This window comes from Sus scrofa, chromosome 3 (assembly GCF_054392235.1).
Source record: "Sus scrofa isolate SSC_HxYL_T2T_F1_AM1 chromosome 3, Sscrofa_HxYL_maternal_Yorkshire_Landrace_v2.0, whole genome shotgun sequence".
Lineage (NCBI taxonomy): Eukaryota > Metazoa > Chordata > Mammalia > Artiodactyla > Suidae > Sus > Sus scrofa.
This window is the reverse complement of record NC_139385.1, coordinates 27,199,229-27,226,898: the sequence shown is the minus strand read 5'-3', so window position 1 is coordinate 27,226,898 and position 27,670 is coordinate 27,199,229. Positions and strand designations below refer to the sequence as shown.

At 38.7% G+C, this 27,670-nt stretch overlaps 1 protein-coding gene across 50 annotated transcripts in view; it reads left to right on the top strand.

Moving 5' to 3' along the window:
- Window positions 1–27,670, top strand: part of TNRC6A (trinucleotide repeat containing adaptor 6A) — a 245,054-nt gene that overhangs the window by 161,165 nt on the left and 56,219 nt on the right. For 34 of the 50 annotated variants that reach the window (XR_014840522.1, XR_014840519.1, XR_014840525.1 and 31 more), the window contains one exon: window positions 7,514–7,535. The exons of the other annotated variants lie outside the window; for them this stretch is intronic. Coding sequence is in view for 21 of the 34 variants with exons in the window: in XM_085017294.1 (XP_084873420.1) it covers window positions 7,514–7,535 (22 nt within the window). In the remaining 13 variants the exon portion in view is untranslated. The remainder of the gene's footprint in view (window positions 1–7,513; window positions 7,536–27,670) is intronic. 50 annotated transcript variants of the gene reach the window in all.

Here is a 27,670-nt window from a genome sequence, read left to right as displayed (position 1 = left end):
GATATAAAGTTATGGCAGGTAGGGAACTGTTGAAGCACATTGAGAAGTTCTCAACTCAGTCTGAAATGGGGTAGAAGGATAGGAACATTTTCATAGCATAGAAATTAGTCAAGTGAATAAGGAGCAGAATAGAAAATGGTTCCAGCAGTATAAAATTGGAGTTAAGCATCTATAGCCTGTCGTACAGGTTTTGATTTGAGGGAGTTGGTGGTTGGAAGGAGCCAGGTGTAGAAAGGTCAGGGGAATGAGACTGGAGAAGTTTGTTGTAGCTGTTGGCACCTCTCCCAGTTCGGACACTGGGTATTGGGGAAAACACTGAAGACGTGTTAGTAGAGTGACGTAAAAGTTTATATTTTAGAATGGTATTTAGAAAATTGTGGAACTGGATTGGAAGGGGTGGAAACTAGACAGATACTGATAAAGGGACTATGAAAAGAGTCCACAGAATTTGTCAAAAGGACCTGATAGAAGGGTAACCTAGATTGAGCTTAGGTTCCAGATTGAGTTGGCTAAGTACATTTTGGGGAGCAGTTAAGCAGGTTAGGGGACACACAGAAAGGGGAAAAGAAGAAATACAGCGCAGTTTTGGACTTGCAGAGTTTAGGGTATGATCAAGCTAGTAAACTGGGGAGGGGCGGAGTTCAGAGCACTGTGGAGGATTAAGAGTGATGAGTTGGTAGACTAGGTTAGCCTTGGTCTCAGCCTTTTGATTCCTCAGGAGTGACTGGAAAGAAATGCACTGGTAATTGTTACAGGTTTAGAATAGGTTCCTAGTAGAGAGTTTTGGCATCAATCATACCTTTAGGCCTCTGTGAGAGGCCTGCTGGTATACGGTGGTCTTTGCAAGTTGATCAGTCTTTGCTTCCGATTTGTTATGAAAAAGTATTGTCTTGTGTAAGTCTGAAGTTGAAGGCAAGGCTTATCAGACCCTTGTTCCATGGTGTGAAGGCCAGTTACTTAGTGAGAAGAGCCTTTAAAAAAACTTGAGATTTACTGAGGATGATGGCTTGGGTATACTTCACACAGAATCATTAGTTAAGCAAGCATCCGAGTGAGGCATCAGGTCTTGGTGATCTCTGCTTTTAAGGATTACAAGTTTTAGCTTCTAAGTCAGGATGTATGTGAAATGACTAGAGAAAAGGCCTTAAATTTTTATGTAATGAAGCATGTTTATTTGGAATTTACTCTATTTCTGAGGAAATTCTAAGAAAGGGAGGAGTCACTTGAATAATTTGCGTTGTGGTTTTTTTTAATTGAGGTATAATTGACAGAAAACATTACAGTAGTTTCATGTGTACAACATAATGATTCAATATTTGTATATATTGTGAAATGATCACTGCAGTAAGTCTGGTTGTGTAGCCATACAGTATAGTTGGATATTTTTTTTTCTTATGAGAACTTTTAAGATTTTAAAAATTGTGTTTTAAAAATATGTAATGTAAGTGTAATTTTTAAGACGTAACAGATAATGACTCATTGTTATCTTTATAGTTTTTCATCAAATCTAAATCACCAAATCAGTGTCTTTAACACACAAATGATGATTTTTGTGGCATTTGGCCTCTTACAAAATCCGAAGTGACAGTTCTTCATAGTCCTTACCATTCCATTCCTGCCTCACCACATGGTTTCAGTCTTCCACCCCAGCTGTGTCCTACTGGGACCATCATCACAGGCTGAGAGAGATGGAGAGGGTTTTTTTTTTTTTTCTTTTGCCACATCTTCAGCATTGATGCCTATGTATTCCATAGACAGAGTAATATCTAGTGACTGAACACAACATAAAGGAATATTTATTACTTCTAATAAATGTTAAATTTAGTAGACTAAGCTGCCACTGTAAATAAGGCTGTTCTCCAAATTCCAGATAACCAGCTTATGACCGAATTTGAGTACAACCCATTGGTGAAGTGAGGACAACTGGTATTCCTGTAGGCTGTTACCAAATAGCTCTTAAAAAAACAAAACAAAGGGGAAAATCTCCCAACTTGGCACACTTATGTCCCATATGAAAGATGGTGAGTCACAGATGTTTTAAGGCAAGTTTCCTCGAGCAAGCTTGCCTTTCGTCTCTAGTAGGAGCCAGCAGGTGTATCTGGGTAGGTGACAGACATCTACATAAACCATTGAGACAGGCCTGTTTATGTACATGTTGAAGCATGAATTCACTACTGCAAAAACAACCTGCCTGCTTTATGTCATCTATGCACACTTAAAAAGAAACAATGTATTTTGGTTTCTGAAAAAGACTTCAGACACTGTTTTAATCCATTCATTTAATGTATAAGGAACCCAGGCATTAAAATGAATTAAGTGTCAACATCAGGGTAACAGAACCTGGAATGGAATTGAAATCTTTTCATTTCCTTAGCTGATATTTTCCCAAAACTCAGTTCCATGGCTTTATTCTTTTGATACAGAACATTATCTTATGCTCTTGCTTTATCTTTCACAAACTAAAGATGAACGTCAAGGCTGGAAATGTGTTATGGTAGTTTTATAAGGCATTTGATAGGTCTTTATGCCATCAATACAGAAAGTCTCTAATGGCCACTGTGGTCTTTTAAAGAAATTTAAATTCAGACCGTGAGTTAATTTTTATTTTAAATAAAAAACTAGGTAGCACAGTTCCTTACACAAACAATTAGATACCAACGTTCACGATGCTATTGATCCTATGGTAGTTTTTCTAATTTTGTCTATTAACTAATATAAATTTAAATATTTAGATTCCTCTAGAATTGTTCATACAAAATTACATGGTTTTTATTATATTTCAGACCAGATTCATCTCTTAGTCTGACTGAGATCTGACTGAATGGCTTTGTTTTTGATTTTTTTTTTTTTTTTGAGAAGCCTTCTATTTCACATCTAAGAATTATGGCTGTTTGTATATCTTCTGATTCTGAGTTATCAGAAAATAATTTGATATAGCACAGGAATGTAGATTCTGTACTTAAGGGCAGCAATGGTAATAGGTCATTACCATGGATCTATATATCTAGGTTCTTTTTTTAGGAGAAATTTCTGGAAGGAATCTTGAAGGAAATGTAATGAGGAGGAAAAAAAGAGGATGAGAAATAGGTTAATTATAGAGGGATAACTTAGTGTGAACTTTAGACATGCAGTTGTAGTTCCTAGAAAGCATATAATGGTTGAGGCTTGGAGGGAAGCACCAACACAAGTTGGGATCTTTTGGTGTTGAGAATATTTTGTTTGTTTTTTGCTTTTTTTTTTTTTTTTTTTTTTTTTTTAGGGCCACACCTGCGTCATATGGAAGTTCCCAGGCTAGGGGTCGAATCAGAGCTGCAGCTGCCTGCCTACACCACAGCCATAGCAACACGGGATCCGAGCCTTGTCTGTGACCTACACCACAGTTCACTGCAACACCAAATCCTTAACCCACTGAGCGAGGCCAGGAATTGAACCTGCATGCTCATGATATTAGTCTGATTCCTTACCTGAGCCACAGTGGAAACTCCGAGAATATTTTAAAGTCACTGTTCATGGGTATTTTTGTTACTGTTAAAAGCTTGAAGGAATTTTTATAAAAGGTTGTGGAATTCGAGTTTAAATGAGACTTAGGTTGTAGAAAACTTCAACATTCATTCCCCCTTTTTGGAAATTTTGTATTTGCTAGTCATGTCTCCCAAAGGCCATTTTTGTTCTGAGATTAGGGATCATAGTCAGCAGATTAGGTAGCCAGTTTTCTCAGTAACCTAGGTGGTAATGTAACCGGCCAGGCCTGGAGCACTGCCCTCATCTCATCTAGGGCAGTTAGGTGTTGTCTTTACAGCACTGGTCCTTATTTCAGCTTACTATTCTTGTTTCCTTTAGAACAAAACCAAACCTCATTTAACAGACGTGGGTTCCAGGCAGTATGCTGCTTTCTAAACAATCATTGAAAAGGTCTCTGACAATTAATTATCTCATTTAAAACAAGTGAATTAGACTAGAAAAAGAGAAAAGCAAGACTTGGGAGCTGGGAATGAGTTCAAGTCAGGTCATTACCAAGTGTGGGAGAAAGGAGCCAAAGCATGGGCAGGTAGGGCTGATAACAGCAGCACTAGGTAATCTCTCTGTTGCATGCTTTCTGTATGCTAGGCACTGTCCTGAGCTACATACCTCTCTCTCTCTCCCCCCCCATTCCTCCCTCCCTCTCTCTCTTTGCCCCCCTCTCTTCTCCCCCTACCCCCCCCCCAGCCCTTTCCCCTAAGCGCTTTATCTGAGTGTAATCCTTTTAGCCTCACAACAACTCTGAGGTAGATGTTTTTGTTCCTGTCTTATAGATGAGGAGGCCAAGCCTTAGAGAAGTGAACTAATTTTGACCAAGGTCACACTGTAAATGTTGGAGCCTGCATTCAAAGCCAGGCAGTCTGGCTTCAGACTCTGGGCTCTTCACCACTGAAATATACTTAGGGATGGAGGAACTGGGACAAATGGTGCAGAGCCTAACCAAAAGCACCTGGCATGCTGTGTGTCTGCCACTGATGCGCCTTCAGTAGCAAATTCAGGCAGTTGTGATCATTGCTTTGGAATCACCACTCAGGTTTTTTGTTTCTTTTTTGGCTGCACACCCACAGCATATGGAAGGGATAGAATCTCAGCTGCAACCCATACCACAGCTGTGGCAACACCAGATCCTTAACTCACTGTGCCACAGTGGAAACTCCCTGTTTTTAAGAGAAAAAAAAAAAAGTTCAAAATTGAAATAGTCTTGCTTCTCCATTTGTCAGTCTTTTAATTCTGTTGTACAAGAAGATTCAAAATGATACCTCATGTTTGAATAGTATTATTTTCTCCAGTTGAGGGATTAGGAAACTGAGACCCAGAGGGTTAAATGACAGCATCATTTAAAAGGAAAAAAAGGAGTTCCCTTTGTGGTGCAGGGGAAACGAATCCAACTAGGAACCATGAGGTTGCAGGTTCGGATGATCCCTGGTCTCGCTCAGTAGGTTAAGGATCCAGCATTGCTGTAAGCTACAGACGCTGCAGACGCTGCTCAGATCTGGTGTTGCTGTGGCTCTGGCGTAGGCCAGCATCTACAGCTCCAATTTGACCCCTAGCCTGGGAACCTCCATATGCCGCATGTACGGCCGTAAAAGGACAGAAAGACAATAAATAAGTAAATGGGGGGAAAAAAAAAGAGCTGAAGTTAATTTTTGTATATTTTATATAATCCAGTATATCCTGAGTATTACTATTTTAACATGTAATCAGTATAAAATACTGGTGAAATAATTTACCTTTTTAAATACTACATAATAGAAATCTGGTATGTATTTTATGCATATCACTTCAGACTAGCTGTATTTCAATAGTCAGTAACCATATGGGAATAGTAGCCACAATTTTGAACACTGCAGACACATACTCTTAAAATCACTAACCCCAACTGGAAAATTCTCTTTTTAATAGTTTCAGTAATGCACAGGGTCCCTGGACCAACTCACAACCCTATTTATTTATTTGGCTACGCCTGTGGCATATGGAAGTTCCTGGGCCAAGGATCAAATCTGAGCTGAAGCTGTGACCTATGCCACAGCTGTGGCAATGCCAGGTTTTTAACACACTGCACTGGACTGGGGATCAAACCCATGGCGCCACGGAGATAATGCTGGATCCTTTTTTACCTGCTGCGCCATAGCGGGAACTCCAAAAACCTATTTAAAACAAATGTAGCTATCAATTCCACTTCCTCCTAATCAGGAGCTCTTGGGTTCTGTAACTTAACATTCTTTCACTGTATTAGCTTTGTTCTGTTGGGTAGACCTCTTTGAGGGTCTCCTTGGTGCTGGTCTCTGTAGATGACATGTTAATGAGATTGACCGTTGCTTTCTGAAGCAACCTGTAATTTTTTGTTTGTTTTTCTCAAAGGAGTTGGCATAGTAGATATCCTTTATGTTGTAAGGCCTAGAAGAGCAGCACTGAATATTTTGGGATGTAGTAGTGTGGCCCTAGTTTTTATGTACTGTAACTTAGTTTCCTTTGCAAGTAAACTGTGGAAGAGACCAGGAGAGTTGAACAACAACAACAAAAAAAAACGAAAACAAAACCCAAAACGAAATAACACACGATCTGTTTACATCATGCAGAATACCTTTTGTGTTGATTTTTTTTATTTTTTGGGCTTTAGAAAACTATGTATCTTTTTGTTTGACATGATACTTAGAATCCTTGAACTTATTCAGACACTGAGTTCTCTCTAATAAAACTTTATTGTACTACCAGATTTTGCAAATGATTTCTCCCAGAAATTAGTTAAGTGTTCAAGCTAGTTGACTGGTCTTTTGCCATTGTCCTTCCATCATGTTTTTTTAATTTTTGATTCATATAAAGTAAAAGATGGCCTCCATTATTTTACTATCACCAGTGCTCTAAAAGTTAGCAAAGCGCTTCAATGCCTCGACTGACTTTGGCTGTTCAGGGAAAGATAAATGTTTGGTATAGTTTCAGTTTTAGGGTGATTGCCATATGGTTCTTTACCGTATAGTTCTATGATGATACAATTTTTAAAATGTTTTTGGTACCCGTTTAATATGACTAAGCAAAATCAATTATCATGCCCTATGATAATTAAGAAAAGTTTTATCTCCATTTAGAAACAATTCATAGTTATTCAGGTACTAATTATTCAGTCTTTCCTCACCTTCCTGCCTGTCCTTGTACTTTATTTTTTAGGACTCCCACCCAGTTGGGCACCATCAAAAGCTGAGTTTTCTTTGTGACCTCTGTCTATAATCAATTTGTTTGTTTGTTTGTTTGTTTTTTGAGGCGCTTGAAGTTTGAGGCAGGCACCTTGAGGCAGTCCTCCTGTCCTCAGTTTCCTCTCCTTGTTGTGGCAGAGACAGTGGAAGTAGGGGCAAGCATGGGAAGCAGCGCCCGTGTCAGTTTAGCTTCAGAACAGGAATTTTAACTGAATCGTCAGGTGTGTCAGAAGTGACAGATATGTTTGAAAATATTTCCCACCCCAAAATACTTAAAAGTTAACTATACTTAACTGTAGCAGCCAGTCTAACTCTCAGAGGAGTTAAATTTAATACTAATTTGGCCAAAGCAGTTATATGCAGCTTTTCTTCCGGAAAACTTAATTCATCTTTTATCATTTGAAACAAGAAAATTTGAAGCTGTTAAAACTTATGTAGAACTCATTAGATCCATTAAAGGTAAAGGTGACAGTTACATAAAAATAGTTGTAAAACTAAATGATGAGAAAAGTACAGTTTATTATTATGTATTGTTATAGAATGGTATCTGCTTTGTGCCTAAATCATTTCAAGAATTTTTTTTATTAGTAAACATTGTGTCAGGGACAATGGGGCACATCTGTGGGAAAAGCATGCTTTCTCTGCATATCTTTTCCTATGCAGTTCATCTGAATGACAGATTCTTTATTTAATAAAAGTGTGTATGTCTTATATAGTAGTAATATATGAACATTTTATCATAACAATCCATTTCTTTCAGTTTCATATTTACATTGTTTTTTGTTTGTTTGTTTTTATTTTAGGCCACTGAACAAAAAATCAAAGGTACGTTATTTAAAGCTATTTTTAAAATCTTTTTTTCATTAAAGCAAGGTTGTTGATATGCATTGTTATTCAACTCCAGGATGGGAGAGAGAAGAACATGAAAGGAGCAAAGGGGTGGGGACAAACTTCATCACCCTGGAGTCCTCTTTTGGGATTTATGGTTTCTCGTAGTGTGTATTACCACTTTAAAAATATACTGTCTCAAGACCTGCCTTATGACTATCTCCTAGGATAAAACTACCTCCTAACATACTCCTTGGATTTGAGTCTTTGGACACGTGTGCCTTTCCCTCAGTCTTTCATCGAAAAGTCTTCTTGTCTGGAGCTACTTTATTCTTTGTTATCTGTGTGCCGTTGTCCCCACTTCTTCCTGTAGGCAGACAGTGACATCCATTCTGTGTTATCACTGAGAACGGTAGATTGCTAATAACCTTATGGTGAGGTTGAATAGCCCCCAGTATGGGCCAAGCAAAAGTCTTTAGGCTGGTAAGGAAATAGGTACCTAATTTCTCTCACATCCTGAATCAGGAGTTCTTCACCCACCCAGGAGTTGATTACCTGGTAATGAAAGATTTAGAGCTCTCAGATGCCAAACTTGTTAGGCCTAAAGGTTCTGAATTTTTACTTAAGTTACTACCAAAAGTGTTATCTCTGCATTTGGTTGATAGCTGCACTCAAAACTGCCTCTCTTCATTAGAGGTCAGTGTTGTTTAAGATAACATTTTTGAGGTGCAGTTGTATAAGAGTAAACAAAATTGTAGTTCATGTTTTATTGGAGAAAGAGTGTCAAAAGAAGGACACACCCAAGCATACTGTAGTGTAATGCGATTTGGTTAAAGATGCCTAAGTTGTCTGGGAGCATAGAGGAGCGAAATTAGACTACACAGTGGGTTAAGGAAGACCTCCTTGAAATTGTGAGTCTTAAAAGATGCGATGGCTAGGGAGTTCCCGTGTGACTCAGCAGAAATGAACCTGACTAGTATCCATGAAGACGCAGGTTTGATCCCTGGCCCCACTCAGTGCGTTAAAGATGCTCTGTTGCCGTGAGCTGTGGTATAGGTTGCAAACCAGGCTCAGATCCCATGGTGCTATGGCTGTGGAATAGGCTGGCAGGTGCAGTTCCAAAATTCAACCCCTGGCCTGGGAACTTCTATATGCTGCAGATGTGGCCCTAAAAAGCAAAAAAAAAAAAAAAAAAGAGAGAGAGAGCAAGAGATGGCTAGTCAAAGGAGTGAAATGGCATAGGGATAGGCATGACTAAAGGCATAGAGACAAGAAATAATGTGCTGTTGTATGCATTGGTGGTATTCCTAGAGCATTAAGTACCCAGTGATAAGTGGGCAGGGTTGAGGGTTTTTCTTAGAGAGATAGGTGGGGGCCAGGTTCAAGAGGGCCATATATGCTCATTGTACCAAGGAACTCTGACTTGGATAGGCAATTAGGAGCTTAAGCAGAGGGTGACTTTTTTTTTTTCCTTTTGAAAATCTGTCAGACACTTGTGAACATGGAGAGTGCTAGTTGAAAGATGGGCAGGATTTTTGAAAGACGGAGGTAACAGAAAAAAGGTACTGGGCAGAGGAGGTAGGTGGACAAGAAGAGGGAATATTGAGAGAAGGAGTCTAGAGGTGTTGAGAGGAGGCGGCAGAATATAGTATGGAGGTAGGAGGAACCAGTGGACTTTGTGCTGGTTAGAGTGGAGAGCCAGCCAAGATTTTGGCATTTAGAGGTCATGGTCATAAGCAATGCTTCAGGAACATTTCTTGTCAGTCGTGTCTAATGTCACCACATATGAACAGTCCCAGAGAGGGAAGAGAAGGAAAGGAGAGGGTGAGGAGGTCTTGGCAGTAGAGTAGGAGATGATGACAGATGTGTGAGATGTGATTGTACAGGATCGGCAACTGGTGATGGGAAGAGGAATTGAAGCCGATATGGTGGCTTTGAACCGGCATGGCTAAGAAAGTTACCAGGGATATGAAAGGATGTAGGGAGTAACATTGCCAGATTAATTTAGTAGGAACATGACCAAATTAATTTCCTTAGAACTCTACTTTTCTCATACTGCTCCCCTCGATAGGAATGTTAAGTTGTTCCTTGTTACTTTGCTTCAAAACCAAGTTCCTGGAGTCCCTGTCGTGGCTCAGTGGTAACGAACCCAGCTAGTATCCATGAGGATGCGGGTTTGATCCCTGGCCTTGCCCGGTGGGTTAAGGATCCAGCGTTACTGCGAGCTGTGGTGTAGGTTACAGATGTGCCTCAGATCCCAAGTTGCTGTTGCTGTGGCATAGGCTGGCAGCAGCAAAACAAAACAAGAAAACCAAACTTCTGTGGTTGGCTTTCAAAGCTCTCTTTAACCTAGCCTTCCATGACTTAACCAACTTGTTTCCCAAGTGGGTTAAAACCTTTATGCTTTTCAGATCATTTATACTTTATACTTTTCAGGTCATTCTTATCTTTTTCATGTTCATTTCTGTTTCTATTTCTTTTAGTCCCATTTCTCAGCCAAAGATGCCTTTCAGCTTTTCTAAACCTCTCAAAATTCGTTTTCTAATAGATCCCTTCAACTACCTTTCTGATTTCTTAGGATGCTGTGATGTACATTCAACTTGGGGCATTCACTTATATTCTTTTAGATTTTTGACTGGTTCATGGATATTTGTTTCTTCAACATGAGCTTTAAGTATCTACTACTGTTTACATCCTTTATGAATATAGATAATTATTTTACATCTATACATAAAATACAAATATATTTGAATCTTTTTGTTTTTAGATTTTCCACAATCCTGAGAACATTAGGTTGCGTGTATAAAAGTCACTTCAAAAGGCTTTTTATGCTGTTTTGCCAACTATTTTACTCCCTTCAGCCTTCTTTTGATGGCAGTGCCCTTCATACTTGGTCGCACTAATTCTGATCCATGAAAATGTATTTATTTTTGTAGTGTGTATCATATCTATGTAGGGTTTATGGTTGCAGGTTTGTCGTGATTAGATTACAAATTGAGGGCTTGTGGGATGGGTTTGGCCCACACAGTCATTGTTTTTTTACTAAACTTTATTTTGGAGTAATTTAATGATTTATCGAAACGTTGAAAAGATACTACAGAGAGTTCCCATTTACACCTCACCCGATTCCCCGTTATTAATATTTTACATTTCTATGGTACATTTGTCAAAACTAAGGAACTGACATATGTTGGTATTACTGAACTCCAGACTGCATTTAAAGTGCACCACTTCCTCCGTGAATTTTCAGCTCTAGGATACAAGATAATTTGTTTACTTGACCATGTCTCCTCAATCTCCTGTAGTCTCCACACAGTGTTTTTATTGTTATCCTGTACATTTTTAATTGATCGCCAACATTTAAAAAATTGGGAGAATTTATCTAATTCAGAGTTACGGTTTATGCTCCCAATGTCCTTTTGTCTTTCTGTATCATAGAATCTATGTAAAGCCCAGGTTTAGTCCCATGTGGCTAATATGACTGAGGAACTGAATCTCTCCCCCCCACCAACCCCATCTGCAGCATGTGGACGTTCCTGGGCCAGGGATTTAACCTGTGCTACAGCTGTGACTTCTGCCACAGCTGCTGCAACGGAGGATCCTTAACCTGCTCTGCCGTAAGGAAACTTCCCTGAATTTTTGGTTTTATTGGACCAAGTGACTGTAAAGCCTCTTTGGTTAAGAGTCAAGATTTTAGTGCTTAGACTGAGCGTAGCTGGTTAGGCTTGGCACCCCCTATAGAACTCTGCCTTGGAGTTCCCTTTGTGGCTCAGTGGAAACAAATCCGACTAGTATCCATGAGGATGTGGGTTCGACCCCTGGCCTCTCTCAGTGGGGTAAGAATCCACCGTTGCTGTGAGCTGTGGTATAGGTTGCAGATCCGGCTCAATCTTGGATTGCTGTGGCTGTGGTGTTATAGCTCTGATTCGACCCCTAGCTCAGGGGTCATGTGCTGTGGGTGTGCCCCCTCCCAAAAAAAAAAGAACTCTGCCTTAATGAGCTAATTATTTTTCTAAGGCTACTGCCATTCCCACTTAAATAACACCTACTAAGGTTGCTGTCATTCAGCGGTGAAACTGTTTGTATAAAAGTTGGGTTTTAGTATGGTATCATAAATTGAATTCTTGACTGGCTTTCTTATTGAAGACATCTTGATGTTTATTTCTTGGTGCAGTGGACTCATGCTTCATCTAATAAAAATGTGGCCTGGTATAATGAATGATGTAATGAAATTCTTGAACATTTTATTCTTACCTTGTGACTTGAATTTTGAAAAACTCTAAGGAGAATAACTCTTTGACTATTTGAAATTCCTTTCAAAAATATGTATATTTGTATCTCTTTGAAACAGCAGGGCAGTGAGGTATAGGAATCAATGGATAAACTTTAAGATAGCCTGTAGCTATACTATACATTGTAGAGGCAGGGAAAAAGTGATTGGGAACTCCATCAAGAATAACGGTCATTTAAAAAAAAAAAAAAGCTTTTCAGCTCTGATACTTGCTTATTTTGGAAGCATACTGCTTACATATTCCTTGAAAAAGAATAAGCATTGTTGATTTTTGACTGCCAATATTTGTCTCTCTATCAATCTATCTGTCTATCATGCGAATGCTTTCTTCAGGTGACTTCATAAGCAAGCTATATTTCAGAGATTAACAAATCCTAGAGCTCCTAAAGGAGATAGGGGAGCCTGGGATGGAAGCAGGAATAGAGAAAATTTGATACAGATTTTTTTGTGTGTCCTAGCGATCCATACGAAGTTAGTTACTACTGCTCTTCTCTTTCTGGATTAATTAAAAGCTCATGTGAAAATCGAATAAACATTTAAAACACATTTTTGTTCCTGCCACAGTTGGAAACTGTTACTTGTATTCAGTTCTAGCCTTACTATTTGTTTTTCTGCCAGGCACAATTTCATTATTTATATCCATTGATCTAGGGAGCGATCAAAGTATTGAAGAGCTGTTAAATCAGCTGCATGTCACATCATGGTAGAGACCTTGTAATAGCTACCTCTGAGCACTTACTAGGTAACATGCACTGTTTTATATTTACTTCATTTAATCAAGTGGATATTCTAAGTATTTACTTACTAATACTGAGTGGGTAAAAGTGATTCAGGAGCAGACCTAAAGGCTTCATGGGCTAAGAGTAACCCTTAACGTGTGGGACGCAGAGAAGGAGCCAGGGCAGAACTGTGAGACTTCATGCAGTGGATATTTAAAAACGAATATGGCAAGAGAGCTTCATCAGCGTGTTCTGGCACATTTAGTCCCTTCAACAGTCCTATGAAAGTGAGTAGTATTCTCACCATTTACACGTGAAATCAAGACTCAGAAAAGTTAAGAAACTTGACTTGGTTATGCATTGATTAGTTTCTGAGTCAGAATTGGACCACTAACCCTATTGGACTCTCCTTCTTTTTCTTTGAAAATAGCCCTGTAGTTAGTAACTTTGGAAGACACTATTGCCCATGCTTTAATAGTATTCAGTGAATGAACTAAAACAATGTGTCTTTTAAAAACATGGAAAGACCTTTTAACAGACTTTTTTTGGTGTGTGTCTTTTTAGGGCCTTACCCGAGGCATATGGAGGATCCCAGGCTAGGGGTTGAATCAGAGCTGCTCTAGCCTAAGCCACAGCCAGGATCTGAGCTGCGTCTGCAACCTACACCACAGCTCACAGCAACACCAGATCCTTAACCCACTGAGCAAGGCTAGGGATCAAACCTTCGACCTCATGGATGCTAGTTAGATTTGTTTCTGCTCAGCCACGATGGGAACTCCCCTTTTAACAGATTTTATAGTATTTCCCTTTGGACCAAGCACAAAGAAGTAGATAAAAAACATTGTATCTCCAGCATAACTTTTTGAAGCAAGGAGGATTTGACAACTTTGTGATGCATGAAGTGGTTGGCTTTTCAGAAATCATTTAACATTTATGAAATATTTATTGTGTACTGACCCTATTCATGCATTGTTGTGGTCACTGTTGTACATGAACAAAACAAACCCCATGTGCTTGTCCCCACTGTGTTTCCATTCTCATCTTTGTTTTAGTTTGGTTAAGGTAAGTGTATTTACCTACATCTCGGTTGAGCGCTCCATTTTCTCCTTGAAATCTTAAGTTTCTCAGTCTCAAAGACTCCTATAATAATGAAATTCAGAAACTGTGGTAGCTTGACAAAGGATCACTGTACTGCATAGATTGTCATTGGAGAAAACTGAGGCCCAAATTGATTGTGACTCGAAGCATGTTGACTAAACTTGTTCACATAATGGCACATGTAGAAAGTAACATTTGTGGGGCCGTTAGGATGAACAGAAGAAACTACTTTCAGCTGAAAATGACTCATAAGAGTCTGGTCACCCAGCCTCTGTGAAGTGCTGCTCCTTGCAGAATACCTATAATCTTTTTTCTGTCACACAGGTGGGAAGGTCTACTATTAGAATTGGCGCTCAACCAAGTTCACTGTTTTTCTGCACAGTATACATGATAGAAACACGACCTTTATACCATAGGCAGGTATGAAGTAATACTTGGAAGACCAGGTTTTGATTCCAAATGTGCCATGATAGTTCTTTGGCTTTATGAGAGATTTTGAAGGCAGATGTGTGCTGACCCCTTTGAAGAAGTGGAGGTTCTTACTAAGAGTTTACTAATGGCAAGTGTGTTTCTTCCTGTGAAGATGTCTTTGAGCTGTGCGACAAATAAGACTTCTAGCTGTGCACTAACAGGAGGGAATGGCCTGCTGCCTCCATGGAAAATAGTCAATAATTTTATTGTTTTGGAGCATATCACAGTCATCATTTTTCATTTTCTCCTATTGAGAAGGAAATGATTTTTATATAGATTTATACATGTAAATCTGGATTTATGTATTCATGAGGTTATGAAGAATGCTAAGGACTCCTTTTTGTTTTAGGTAAGAACCATTTTATTTCTACCAAATGTAGATGTGTTTGCTTATAAATAGTAATACATTTTTCAAATAAGTAAAAGTGAAAGATTTTTGATTTCAGATGTTTGGTGAGACTGGAGCAGGACAAAGGAGACAGGAAATAGATATTAGAAAAGCAGAGATAAATGCAATTAACAAAGTAAACTGTTGTCAGAAACCAGATGCAGAAACTCATGAGCCCATGGTTGCTGGAGCCTTACGGGAGTATCTTGGGGTTGTGTCCTGAGCCCTGAGAAGTGGCAACATTTGGTTATCAGTTTTGAAGAAAAATCAAAAGAGTCTTTTGGGTTAAATTTTGGGGTAGAAATCAGGATGGATAAGAATAGCTTTATCAGTTATAATCAAAAGCTTCAGACTGAAAAAAATACTAGTTTTTTTTTTAAGATTAAGGAATGTTTAAACTTTAGTTGATTTACAAAGAAAAAAGCACATTAGATATCATTATTTCACTTTTGTATACTTGTAGTTCTAATAAGAATAGTAGCCATGGTTCAGAATGCATACTGAGTAAGAACTCTCACAGTAGCCTTAGTGAAAGTGTGCCTAATAAAATGGTACTTACAGACAGAATTTTGCCAGAAGTAAAAAGCATTGATTCATGTAATGAGATAATCCTGGAATTATAGCATCAACTTGGTATTTTGCTTAAGTCTTCTGGATCAGATAAATTTGGGTATGAATACCACCTTTGTATTTCTTTACCTCTTTGACCTTGAACAAGTATTATAACCTCTAAACTTCTGATTTGACTCTGTTAAAAGGAGATAACCCAGGCTACATAATGTGGGAATGAAAATGATGTATAATACAGAACGTAAATCACAGGATCTGGAGAGTAGGGCATGCTGCCTGTGTAATAGATAACTTACTATTATAGATGCTGTTTAGACCTTTTTGACTGGTAGTTTTCACAGTGATTAACCCAGAATTAGTCATTCCTCTCTTTTTGGAGAGTTTGATTTTGCTCTTAGAAGTCAAAGACGAAAATTTATATTGGGAGGAACATTGGTCAGATTTGGCTTAAAATTTTAGTTCTGCCGTTTACTAGATGTTTAATCGTGGGCAGCCTTCTTCTGAGCTTAGTTGCCTTATTGGCAATACTTCAAACGCATAGAATCATGGTGAGACTAAAAAGATATTAGATAAATTGCCTGGCATCCAGCTGATGATACTCGGTAAATTTTAACTTCCAGAACTGTGGTTTTGCAGTATCCTAGCAACCTTTCAGTCCCTTAAAACAACATACTAGCAGTTTCCTCAGTCATTTTCGAGTTCTTCTTCGCACACGGGCGATGACTCGCTTTTTCCTCTCATTAAAGTAGAACCCAGCCCAGCATGGGTGAATCACAGTACAGTGTCTTTGCCATTGTGCAGGAAATATGTCTTTCATCATGAGAATGAGATATATTATCTTTATAAATTGGTCAGGCCAAGTTTGCATTATATTGCTTTGATTTATATTTGTTCATTGGTAAAATGGAGTATCATATGTTTAACTACTTGTGCTTTTTTGCTCTTAGAAATTGCCTCTTCTTCTCTACCATTTACCTCTTGGACCTAGAGATTTTGTTATCTATTTACACAAGCTCTCTGTATAGTAAGCTTATTAACATCCCTTTTGATGTGTTTGATGTAAGTATTTCTGAGATGATGTTTGAGAATGTTCTGAGGATGAGATACCAGGCAGAAATAGCTAAATGTCAGACCTCATAGGGGATGCATATGCAGAAGATGCAAATAATACATTCAAAAAGAAGGAAAGCAAAATTGAACAAAATGTATATTCTCAGCTTAAACTCTGGTCCTAAACTCTAGTGGCTCTGTTGAATGCTTTCTTTCTTTTTTTTTTTTTTTTTTTTTGCCTTTGTCTTTTTGTCTTTTGTTGTTGTTGTTGTTGTTGCTATTTCTTGGGCCGCTCCCTCGGCATATGGAGGCTCCCAGGCTAGGGGCTGAATCGGAGCTGTAGCCACCGGCCTACGCCAGAGCCACAGCAACGCGGGATCCGAGCCGCGTCTGCAACCTACACCACAGCTCACGGCAACGCCGGATCGTTAACCCACTGAGCAAGGGCAGGGACCGAACCCGCAACCTCATGGTTCCTAGTCGGATTCGTTAACCACTGCGCCACGACGGGAATTCCTGAATGCTTTCTTATGTTAGGCTTAGCAGCCTTAAACCAAAACAGTACCTTTTCCCCTTCTGTTAGAGAAAACTGGGATGGGCAGTGGGAGAGGAAGGAATGGACACATTTAACTTGTTCCAAAGGGCAAATGTTTTCTAGTTTGCCATTTAATTTGGAATAAACATACACACGGTCTTCAAAAAATATATTGCATAATTTTATTTGCTCAGACTTAACAATTTTTACTCATAGGTTTCTAGACTTTTATGCTCAGAAAACCTACCATTTACCAGAATTTAGAAAAAGGTTTTCTTGTGTTTTCTAAAAGCTTTTTAAAAAGTAGCATTTTATAGTATTCTAATTTATCTGAACTTCATTTTTATATATTTTTAGAATATTTTCCTTAAAAGATCATTTTATTTATTTATTTGCCTTTTTGCCTTTTCTAGGGCCGCTTCCCACGGTATGTGGAGGTTCCCAGGCTGGGGGTCTAATCAGAGCTATAGCTGCCAGCCTGCGCCAGAACCACAGCAACGCAGGCTCTTGAGCTGCGTCTGTGACCTATACCACAGCTCATGGCAACGCTGGATCATTAACCCACTGAGCAAGGCCAGGGATCGAACCCACAACCTCATGGTTCCTAGTCAGATTCGTTAACCACTGTGCTACAACAGGAACTCCTAGAATATTTTCTAATTAAAAATCAGTTACTTTTCCTGTATTTCTTAAATAATTTGTATCTTCAGTGATTCATGACAATTCCTTTGTTATAACTTTTCGACACTCCCCCCTGCCCCCAGGGCTACAGCTATGACATAAGGAAGTTCTCAGGCTAGGTAGGGGTCAAAGTGGAGCTGTAGCTGCTGGCCTATGGCACAGCAAAGCCAGATCCAAGCCACATCCTTGACCTGTCCTGCAGCTTGCAGCAACGCCAGATCCTTAACCCACTGAGTGACATGAGGAATTGAACCCATATTCTCAAGGGTACTAGTTGGGTTCTTAACCTGCTGAGCCACAGTGGGAACTCATTTTTTTGTTTAATTTCAGTATGTTTCACTCATTTTGTTTGTTTGTTTAGTTTCAGTGTGTTTGGGAGTTTTATGTTATTCTTATTAGTAACTTCTAGTTGAATTCTTAAGTGTTACCTCTTTTGGGGGGGGAGTCACAAACAGACATCAAAAGTTCTCTAAATGTTACTATAGTAACTACTAGAACAGTTTCCCACATTTACATGTCAAATCACATGTGATACTGCATTTTAAAAAACACAGATTCTGGAGTTCCCTTTGTGGCTCAAGGCATTAAGAACCCAACATAGTGTCCATGAGGATGCAGGTTCATCTCTGGCCTCACTCGGGGCTAAGGATCCTGCGTTGCTGCAGGCTGTGGCTTAGTCTGCAGCTGCAGCTCTGATTCAACCCCTAACACAGGAATTTACCTATGGCACAGGTGAGACTATAAAAGGAAAAAAAGAAAGAAAGGCAGGAAGAAAATATAAATAAAAATACAAATTCTGATTTAGTAATCTGTGAGGCTTAAAGAGTCTTTTTTTTTTTTTTTTTTTTAAACAAGTGCCCCATAGCACTTTTCCCCTCCTTTTGGTCACACCTGTGACATATGGAAGTTCCCAGGCTAGGAGGTCATATCAGAGCTGCAGCTGCCAGTGTATGCAACAGCAGCAACTTGTGATCCAAGCCGAGTCTGGGAACTACATCTTGGCTCACAGAACGCCAGATCCTTAACCCACTGAGTGGGGTCAGAGATTGAACCTGCATCTTCATGGACACTAGTCAGATTCATTTCTGCTGAGCCACAATGGGAACTCCCGTAGCACTTTAAATAAATTTGGAGATCCCTTCTAGAATTGTAAGTTATGAAAGAGAGACCTCAGGGCAATCTGACTTTTTTTCTTTTGAAAGATGTGCCTCTGCCTGAAAAATAAAAATTTCAATCATCCCGCTTTTTGCATCTCACATATTTGGATGAGATTTGATGGATAGATTAACCAAAGATCTTGGAAATACCATATTGCAAATATGTGTGGGTATCTGCTAGCTCTTAAAGATCTGTACTTTAGAACAGATGTACTTTGCCTAAAGTATTTTGTTGAAGGGCAGAATTTATTTAGGGTGCCTTTCATCCAAAATTTCATTAATGAAGCTCAGTGGAATAATGTACTCAGTGATCATCTAAACCTAGGAGATTGCAAAGAGGCAGATCAGCTGTATTTCTCTTTGTGTCAGTAATTGAAGATAGCAGATTTTGAGTAGGAAGATAAGAGTTCCGTGAAGAAGCAGAGTCAGGTGCTTTGCTAAGACCCAGGAAAAAGTATGTTTTTGATTTCTCTAGGTTTTTGAAGGGAATTAAAACTAAGTGAATTTAGCTTAATGTTTATTTAAATTTGGTACCTAATTTTGAACTGATTGTTTTTATCCTTAGGAACTTTTGAACAAATATGAATATTTTGCTTGTACCTATCTAAAATACTTTTTTTTTGTATTAATGTCTTATTTTCAAGTTCTCAAACAGCCACTCAGTTTAACTTGGCTAAGGATTAGCAGAAGTTAATGGATTATTGGCCAGTATTTAGGTATTGTGCAGACTGACTAGTGGCACTTAAAACTGCGGCCATTTATCCACAATGAAAATGTTAGCACTGCATCTGTGTGTGTCACCTTAAAAGCCAAATTTCCACCTCTGTGCCTTTCCGCTTTTCAGAACTGACTGAGGTTAGTATAGACAGAGAATGTATATTATACAGGGGAAGTAAATTATTAAATCATCTGGGATGCTTATTTATGACAACAGTAAGAGGATTTGATAGTACAGTGTTTAGCTGTGTTTTTAGTACATTTGATTTATAAGTTCATTTTAAATGAATAGAACTGCTCTTTGCATTTCTCATTCAGCTTCTTTTCCTTTCTGCCTCCCTTTAAAATACAAGAAAATGGAATTCAATTTATTGGACCTCAAATACAGGGGAAGTTGGCAAGCAGTACTTCTCTAGCAGTAAAATGACACCATGCTTCTCCATTTTTTCTGAAAGTTGCAGAGTGGGAAAGCAACGCAAGTTGGAAACACCTTTCTTTGGAATTTCTTTTACTTTTTTTCTCTCTCTTTTATGACCAAACCTGGGGCATATGGAAGTTCCTGGGATAGAGGTTGAATCGGGGCTGCAGCTGCTAGCCTACACCACAGCCACAGCAATGAGGGATTCAGGTGACATCTGCGACCTACACCACAGCTCATGGCAACGCTGGATCCTCAGTCCACTGAGTGAGGCCAGGGATGGAACGCAAATCCTCATGGATACTCGTTGGGTTCCTTTCTGCTGAGCCACAATGGCAACTCCCTCTTTGGAATTTCTTGTTATAGAGAATTTTCTAATCTGCTTTGAAGGTTTCATCAGGCTTCACCTTGTGAAAATCTTGACCCCCAGTGTGATGAAGTTGCTGCTTGCTGTTCATCAGGAAAGCTGGAATAGTTGATTTCACTGTTGCTTGTTTTCACTTCCTCTGAACATGAGGCAGACTAAAGTGAACATTATTGAAAGCTACCTTATTTTAGCATAGCCTCTAGAATAATTGATTTGAGCTTTTAGGCTTAAAAAGATCATAGTTACATATTAGAAACATTAATAGTAGAGAAGGAAGATAAATATTGTATGTGGTGTTCCCTGATAAAGAGTTAAATTTAAATACACTGGTTTGTTACTTGTTACATGTTAACTTTTCTTTGAAGAGGTATTTTGTGGCTTTTTAAAGCATAACGTAATTCCCTGTAATAAAGATTTTAAAGATCGTTTATAGATGACACTTATTTTTTTAAAAAATACCATTTGAACAATTTTCTTCCTCCCTCCCTCCCTTCCTCCTTCCCTTTGCCATGCTTGTAGCATCTGGGAGTTCCCAGGCTGGGGATTGAACCCATGCCTTCCCACTGAACTGATTTTGCTGTAGGCAGATGGTTAACCCACTGCGCCACAGAGGGAACTCCAGAACAATTTTATTTTCCAACTGGGGAGCTTTCATTGGTATATTCCATCTTGTCTTTAAGAGTTTGACTTTCGTTTTTCATATACAGTGATACATATTGAGATTAGAAATAGTAACTAGTTGAATTTAAAGTTTGCCCAAGCACTCTGTATTCTACAGATGCTTAGTAATACCTTAAGTAATTTAAACTATTTCAGCCCTTTTAAAAATTCAAATGAAAATCTGTATATGGTTTTTAAAATTTTCTGGAGGTGAGTTTAATACTTAATCCTATTAAAGTGAAGCCACTGTCTTAAAATGGCATTTTGTATACTATGCTTATTATTTATGCTAGTATTTTCTGGAGATTTACAATGTAGCCAATATAAAAACTATTATGCAAAGTTAAATTGTAGATTTCAGAAGGATAATACAGGAAGGTCTTGCGGTATTAAGACATGCTAATTAATGTTTTGGGGAGTTTGATAGTAAGCTTGATGGCTGGTTTGTATTTAAACTGTTCCTTCAGAGGTCCCTTTGTGGCTCAGTGGTTAATGAGCCCGACTAGGATTCATGAGGTAGCGGGTTCGATCCCTGGCCTTGCTCATTGGGTGAAGGATTTGGCGTTGCCATGAGCTGTGGTGTAGGTTGCAGACGTGGCTGGGATCCCGTGTTGCTGTGGCTGTGGTGTAGGCCAGCAGCTGTAGTTCCGATTCAACCCCTCACCTGGGAACTTCCATATGCAGCAGGTGCAGCCCTAAAAAAAAAAACCTGTTCTTTCTGTTAAACTTGTAGATAGCTGAAGGGAAGTTTATTCATTTAATTTTTTCTGAGATAAATTTATTGAAGGGGCATTTTAAAATGTTACTTTAAAGAAGAAAATATTAATTTAAAGTTTAATCAATGAATAAGAGTAAATAACGAAATTTGTTTTTACAAATTTAGAACTTACTGTATTTAGAACTTTGGGTATTAAATTATCTCATCATTGGTTTTTTACTTGAATGTAAGATTGTTATGGTACTTTTTTCAATTAATAAACTTTTTTTAGAATGTTCAGGTTACAGAATGTTTTTACATAAGAAATAGAAGAAAAGCATAAAGGTAGCAAAATTGGCAAAATTTAATAATTGTAAGATTATCTCACAGAGTTTTGATTGGGAGTACAGTTCAGGAAGATGTGGAATTAAATTTTTCGACGAGTAGTTTTTACATTCTCAAAAATTTAAAAACTTGTTTATTTCTGGGCCAATTCAAATTTTACCAGTCTCCTTTAAAGTGCAGAAAGACAAGTTGGGTCGCGGTGTGGCAAGAAAATATAAACATAAAAAACTTGTAGGAAGTTCCCCTGTGGTGCAGTGGGTTAAGGATCTGGGATTGCTGCAGTTGTGGTACAGGTCACAACTGCTACTCGGGTTTCATCCCTGGCCCAGAACTTCCACATGCCATGGATGTAGCCAAGAGAAAAAAAGAATTGTAGTGCATATATATATTTTATACTAGTCAAATGAAATTTCTTCAGAATACTCTGGTATTATGGATAATAGAATATTATGGCTAATTAGGGTATCTTTCCATATTAATCATATTGATGATTGTTCAAAAAAAAAATCACTCTTTTCTGGATATTGGCTCTCGATTTCTTTGAGAGCAGAGACTCGTGATCAGTGAGTTATTCAACAGCATACTACCCAGCTACCATCATCGCCCTTATTCTTTCTACTTCTCTTGATCACTCTTCCTCCTTCTTCACTGGTTCTTGATTATTCCATCCCTTCAATGTTAGTGTTCCACAGTGTTTCATCCTCAGTATCATTCTGTGTTGTTCTTTGGCAGTTGTTCATTCAACCAATAGTTCTTGACCATTTGCTTGCTTGGTCTTGGGAATGCAAGTGAAAGAAGGAAGAAGAAATAAGACACCTGCACTAAAGAGCACATGCAGTGGAAGGGATGCGTCAGAGTTTATGGTAGAGGGGGAGGGGAAGTTGTCATAAAAATGCTTCTAAGATTAGCTGAATCATAGTTGCTTTTTAGGAGAGGTATTAGACAGGAAGATTTGCAGGAAAGGTAACAAGGCATTTTAGACAAAAGGAATATCCTGAAACAGTGTGCTATCTTTTTTTTTTTTTTTTTTTCTTTTTTTGTCTTTTCTAGGGCCACAGCAGCATATGGAGGTTCCCAGGCTAGGAGGTCGAATCAGAGGTGTAGCCGCTGGCCTACGCCGGAGCCACAGCAACACAGGATCCGAGCCACGTCTTTGACCCACGCCACGGCTCACCACAACGCCGGATCCTTAACCCACTGAGCGAGGCCAGGTATCGAACCCGCAACCTCATGGTTCCTAGTTGGATTCATTAACCACTGCGCCACAACGGGAACTCCACAGTGTGCTATCTTTTGGAGAAGGCAGATGTTTGAGGCAGAAAAGATGTATGTGGATGTAGCAGGGTATCAATCTGGAAAAGTGGTAGATGGGGCCATGCTAAGGCCTGTCCGTTAATTCCGAGAGCACTTTAATGATATAGATAATGGGGGGCAGGGAGATGATAGATTTGGGGAGAAGGTGATGGGGTTGGGATGGGATGAGCGCTTAAGCCAAAGAGGCCAGTTTTTGCAAGATTAAATTGATGCGAGCCTATATCACAGCAGCAACGTTGGAGATACAAGGATGCATTTCAGTTATGTCAAGGAGATTATCTATTGGACCTGTTGACCGATAAGATCTAGAGGGATGGGGAGAATTTGAGGAAGATCTCCTTGATTTAGTAACTAGATAGATAGTGAGGCCGTTTACTAAACAACAACTTTTCTCCTGCCTTTCTGGTAATGACTTACTTTTGCCATGTCTTCCTCTTCTTCTGTCGGCTATTTAAACCTATGCTTAAGTCTTTCCTTTTCTTCTTCTGCAACTTCCATGATTTCTTTTTCTACCTATACACTGAATCCTAAATCCATATTTTTAGTTCAAACTTCTGGAACCATTTATTCAGTAGGATTCCTATAGTAGGGGTTTTCATAGTTTATTTAAAGATTCATGAGGCTGCCTGAAACTTTCATGAATCCACAAGGTCAGAACTATTTTTATAATAATAGATTTATTTGTCTAGTTCACTTATTCTCTCATGAGTATATAGTGGAGTTTTCTAGAGACTACATAATGTGCAAATTACAACAAATTGGATGCAGAAATAGATGTGAGAATCCACCTGCCTCTGGTAAGCCAGATATTAAAGAGATTTACAAAAATGTAAAACAATGCATGCTTCTTTTTTGTTGTTGTTGTTTTGGAAAATAGTTATTTTTCAAAAAGCACTTATTTTAATGTATAAAGGGTTTTTCAGTGAATTGATAAATATTTTAAGAATTTCTTTGCTTAACTTTCTAGTATGGTAAATATCTTTAGATGTAACCCACAAAACCAAAAAATTTTTGTGTTCGCAATAATTTTGTTTTGTTTTGTTTTGTTTTTTTGCTATTTCTTTGGGCCGCTCCTGCGGCATATGGAGGTTCCCAGGCTAGAGGTCTAATCGGAGGTGTAGCCGCCGGCCTACGCCAGAGCCACAGCAACGCAGGATCCGAGCCGCGTCTGCAACCTACACCACAGCTCATGGCAACGCTGTATGGTTACTGAGCAAGGGCAGGGACCGAACCCGCAACCTCATGGTTCCTAGTCGGATTCGTTAACCACTACGCCACGACGGGAACTCCTCAATAATTTTTTAAAGTGTAAAAGCATCTTGAGACCAAAAAATTTGAGAATTGCTGTCCTGTAGTAATAACAGACCTAACAATTTAAAAAAAAAAAAAAAAGCTAATTAAACTCTTTCTCTCACATATTTTCCAAATTTAATTTTTGTCTTCTGTTTCACATCTTGGTAAATCGTACCACTCTCTACTCAAGATTCCAGGTGAGAAACCTAGGGGTCTTAATTCTTCCTCCTTTTTTTTTTACCCAGATGGTAGTAATGGTTATCAACAGTAATCACTAACATTTGAGTACTACCCATGTGCCAGGTACTAGTCTGGGTTTTTTACATCCATTATTTTGTTAAAGCCTCACAAAAACCCTATGGGTATAAGTATTAATACTTAACTCTATTTTACAAATGAGGAAACAGGTACAGAGGGGATAAGTATCTTGCCTGTGGTCATGTAGCTAGTAAGTTGTAAAGCCAAGATTTGAATACAGCTAGTCTTTTGAACCTGTCCTTTGTTCTGGAACAGATTATGTATGATTGATATTATATGTTTCTTGAGAATTGCGTTTACATACCCCTGTAAAGTCATCTAGGCCAGTTACTTTTTAGAGAGTTAAATCTTAGAGGATCTTTTCCGCGTCTTCTGCTATTATTACACTAAAGGATCTTCTACTCTGCCATGAGCTCATTTTGTTTTGGTAAATTATATTTTACAGAGCAGAGGCAGGAAAAGTACAGCCTGCTCACCAAGTCTGGCCCACTGCCTGTTTTTTCATGTCCATTCATTTACCTGCTATCTACAGTTGTTTTCTGTGCTGCAGCGCCAAGTTGAGTAGATGCAGTAGTGACTGTATGGCCTGAGAAACCTAAAATGTTTCCCATCTGGCCCTTTACAGAAAAGATTTGCCGGAGTTCCCGTCGTGGCGCAGTGGTTAACGAATCCGACTAGGAACCATGAGGTTGAGGGTTCGATCCCTGCCCTTGCTCAGTGGGTCAGGGTTCCAGCGTTGCTGTGAGCTGTGGTGTAGGTCGCAGACGCGGCTCGGATCCTGCGTTGCTGTGACTCTGGCGTAGGCTGGCAGCTGCAGCTCCGATTAGACCCCTAGCCCGGGAACCTCCATATGCTGCGGGAGCGGCCCAAGAAATGGCAAAAAGACAGAAAAAAAAAAAAAAAAAAAAAGATTTGCCAAACCATGTTATAGAACATTCTGTTTAGCTGGGCTTACTGTTCTATTTGTATAGGTCATATATAGTATTTTCCTGTCTTTACAGAATCTTTATATTTGAATTTAGGTCTTTTTTATTTCCAGTACTATTTGTATTTCTTCTTTTCTTTCCCCCGTTGTTTGGAATTACTAAAATTTTGTCTGATCTATTGGTTACAGCGTTAATGTTGGTGTCGCGTTTTATGCTGTGCACTAGAACAATTTAAATAGCATTCGACTTAGAGATACATGTTTCTTGCAGGTATGCTAGTTAAAGGAAGAAAAATGAAGAATGATGCATGGTAGTATTTATCAGCCAAACTGCCTGATCCTGATGGGTGGTTTGATGTATTTCTGTATTTAATCCATTGTGCTAATTAATCCATTTATTTTTTCTGCCTCTTCTGAGATCAGCGTTAAATGATTCCCTTTCCCAGTTTTTCAATTTATTTTTAGAGTTAAACCTAAAGATATATCTTAATTTTAGAGAATCATCTCTTTTTTAAAAAATTACATTAACTTAGTAGTTTATTTTTTTCATGGAACCATACCTTGGATTTATTGGTTCATGTTTTTTTGGCTGCACTCTTTGCATGTGGATGTTTGCAGGTCAGGGATCAAACTCATATCACTGCAGTGACAATGCTGGATCCTTAACCAACCAAGCTACAAGGGAACTCCTCTTGGTTCACTTTTAAAGTCCTCATTTCTACTTTTATCTTAACTGATAAAGTAGAAATTCCTTCTGCTTCCTTTAGTTCTGTTTTTAACTTGAGTTGTTTGCTTCACATTCATTCTTGATCATTGAAAATAATTAAGGCTGTGAATTTTCCTTTGAGTACTGGTTTAGCTGGTTCCTTAAATTTTGTTATGTGTATTGTTTTCACTATTACTATTACTGATAACCCTACACTTTTGGTATTTATTTCCTCTTCAACTCAAAATTTATTTAAGGCAGTTTTATTTGCTACTGTTTCTAGTTTAATCCATTGTAATCCAGAAATATCACCTCTGTTATTCCTGCTTTTTGTAATTTAGCGCTAAATGGAGTGTGTGTGTGTGTGTGTGTGTGTGCACTTTTTATGACACTTATCAAAAAGGGTGTTATCTGATTTCAAGGTATATGGTTTTTCTTTTCCTCAGTTTTTCTGTTTTCTGTCTCTGTTTGGTGTACATGTTTTGACAATAAGATTTGTTGTATAAAGATTCTTAGCTGTTCATTTCTTTTTAGTTGGTTTCTTTTGTCAGTGTGGAAAATCTTATAAATGCTTTTCTCTTTGAGTTTTAAAAGTCTGAAAATAGGAGTTCCCGTCGTGGCGCAGTGGTTAAGAATCCAAGTAGGAACCATGAGGTGGCAGGTTCGGTCCCTGCCCTTGCTCAGTGGGTTAACAATCGGCGTTGCCGTGAGCTGTGGTGTAGATTGCAGACGCGGCTCGGATCCCGAGTTGCTGTGGCTCTGGCCTAGGCTGGCAGCTACAGCTCCGATTAGATCCCTAGCCTGGGAACCTCCATATGCCACGGGAGTGGCTCACGTAAAGGCAAAAAGACAAAAAAAAAAAAAAAAGTCTGAAAATAATATTGCTTTCATCTAAATTTTGTTAGAATTTCTTGTTAGTATATCTATCTTTGTACCCCAATTTTCCTGCATTATTTTGTTTCTGGAGTGATTTTTGCGAAGTATATTCCTAAAGTTTGTTTTTTCTTTTTTTTTTTTTAACCCTGTTTAAGTGCTTTTATTAACTAGTGAATTTAACTCATTTATATTTATTGTTATTACAGATATTTTGAGGCTTATGCTTGGCATCTCATTTTGTATTTTGTATTAATCACAATTTAAAAATAATTCTCAGAGTTCATGCTGTGGCACAGTGGGATCGATAGTGTCTTGGGAGTCTGGGATGCAGGTTCGATCCTGGCCTGGCACAGTGGGTTAAGGATACGGTGTTGCTGCAGCTGTGGCGTAGGTCGCAACTTTGGCTCAGATCTGATCCCTGGCCCTTGAACTCCATATGCCTTGAGACAGCCAAAAAAGGCGGGGAAAAAATTCTCTTTTGCATTTTTGGTGTCTGTAGAATGGGTCATGTCTTGTGGGTTTTTTTGTTTTTATTTTTTTCATTTTCCCCCTCTTCTGATCATTTGGATATTTAATGGCATAATTAACCTGAATTT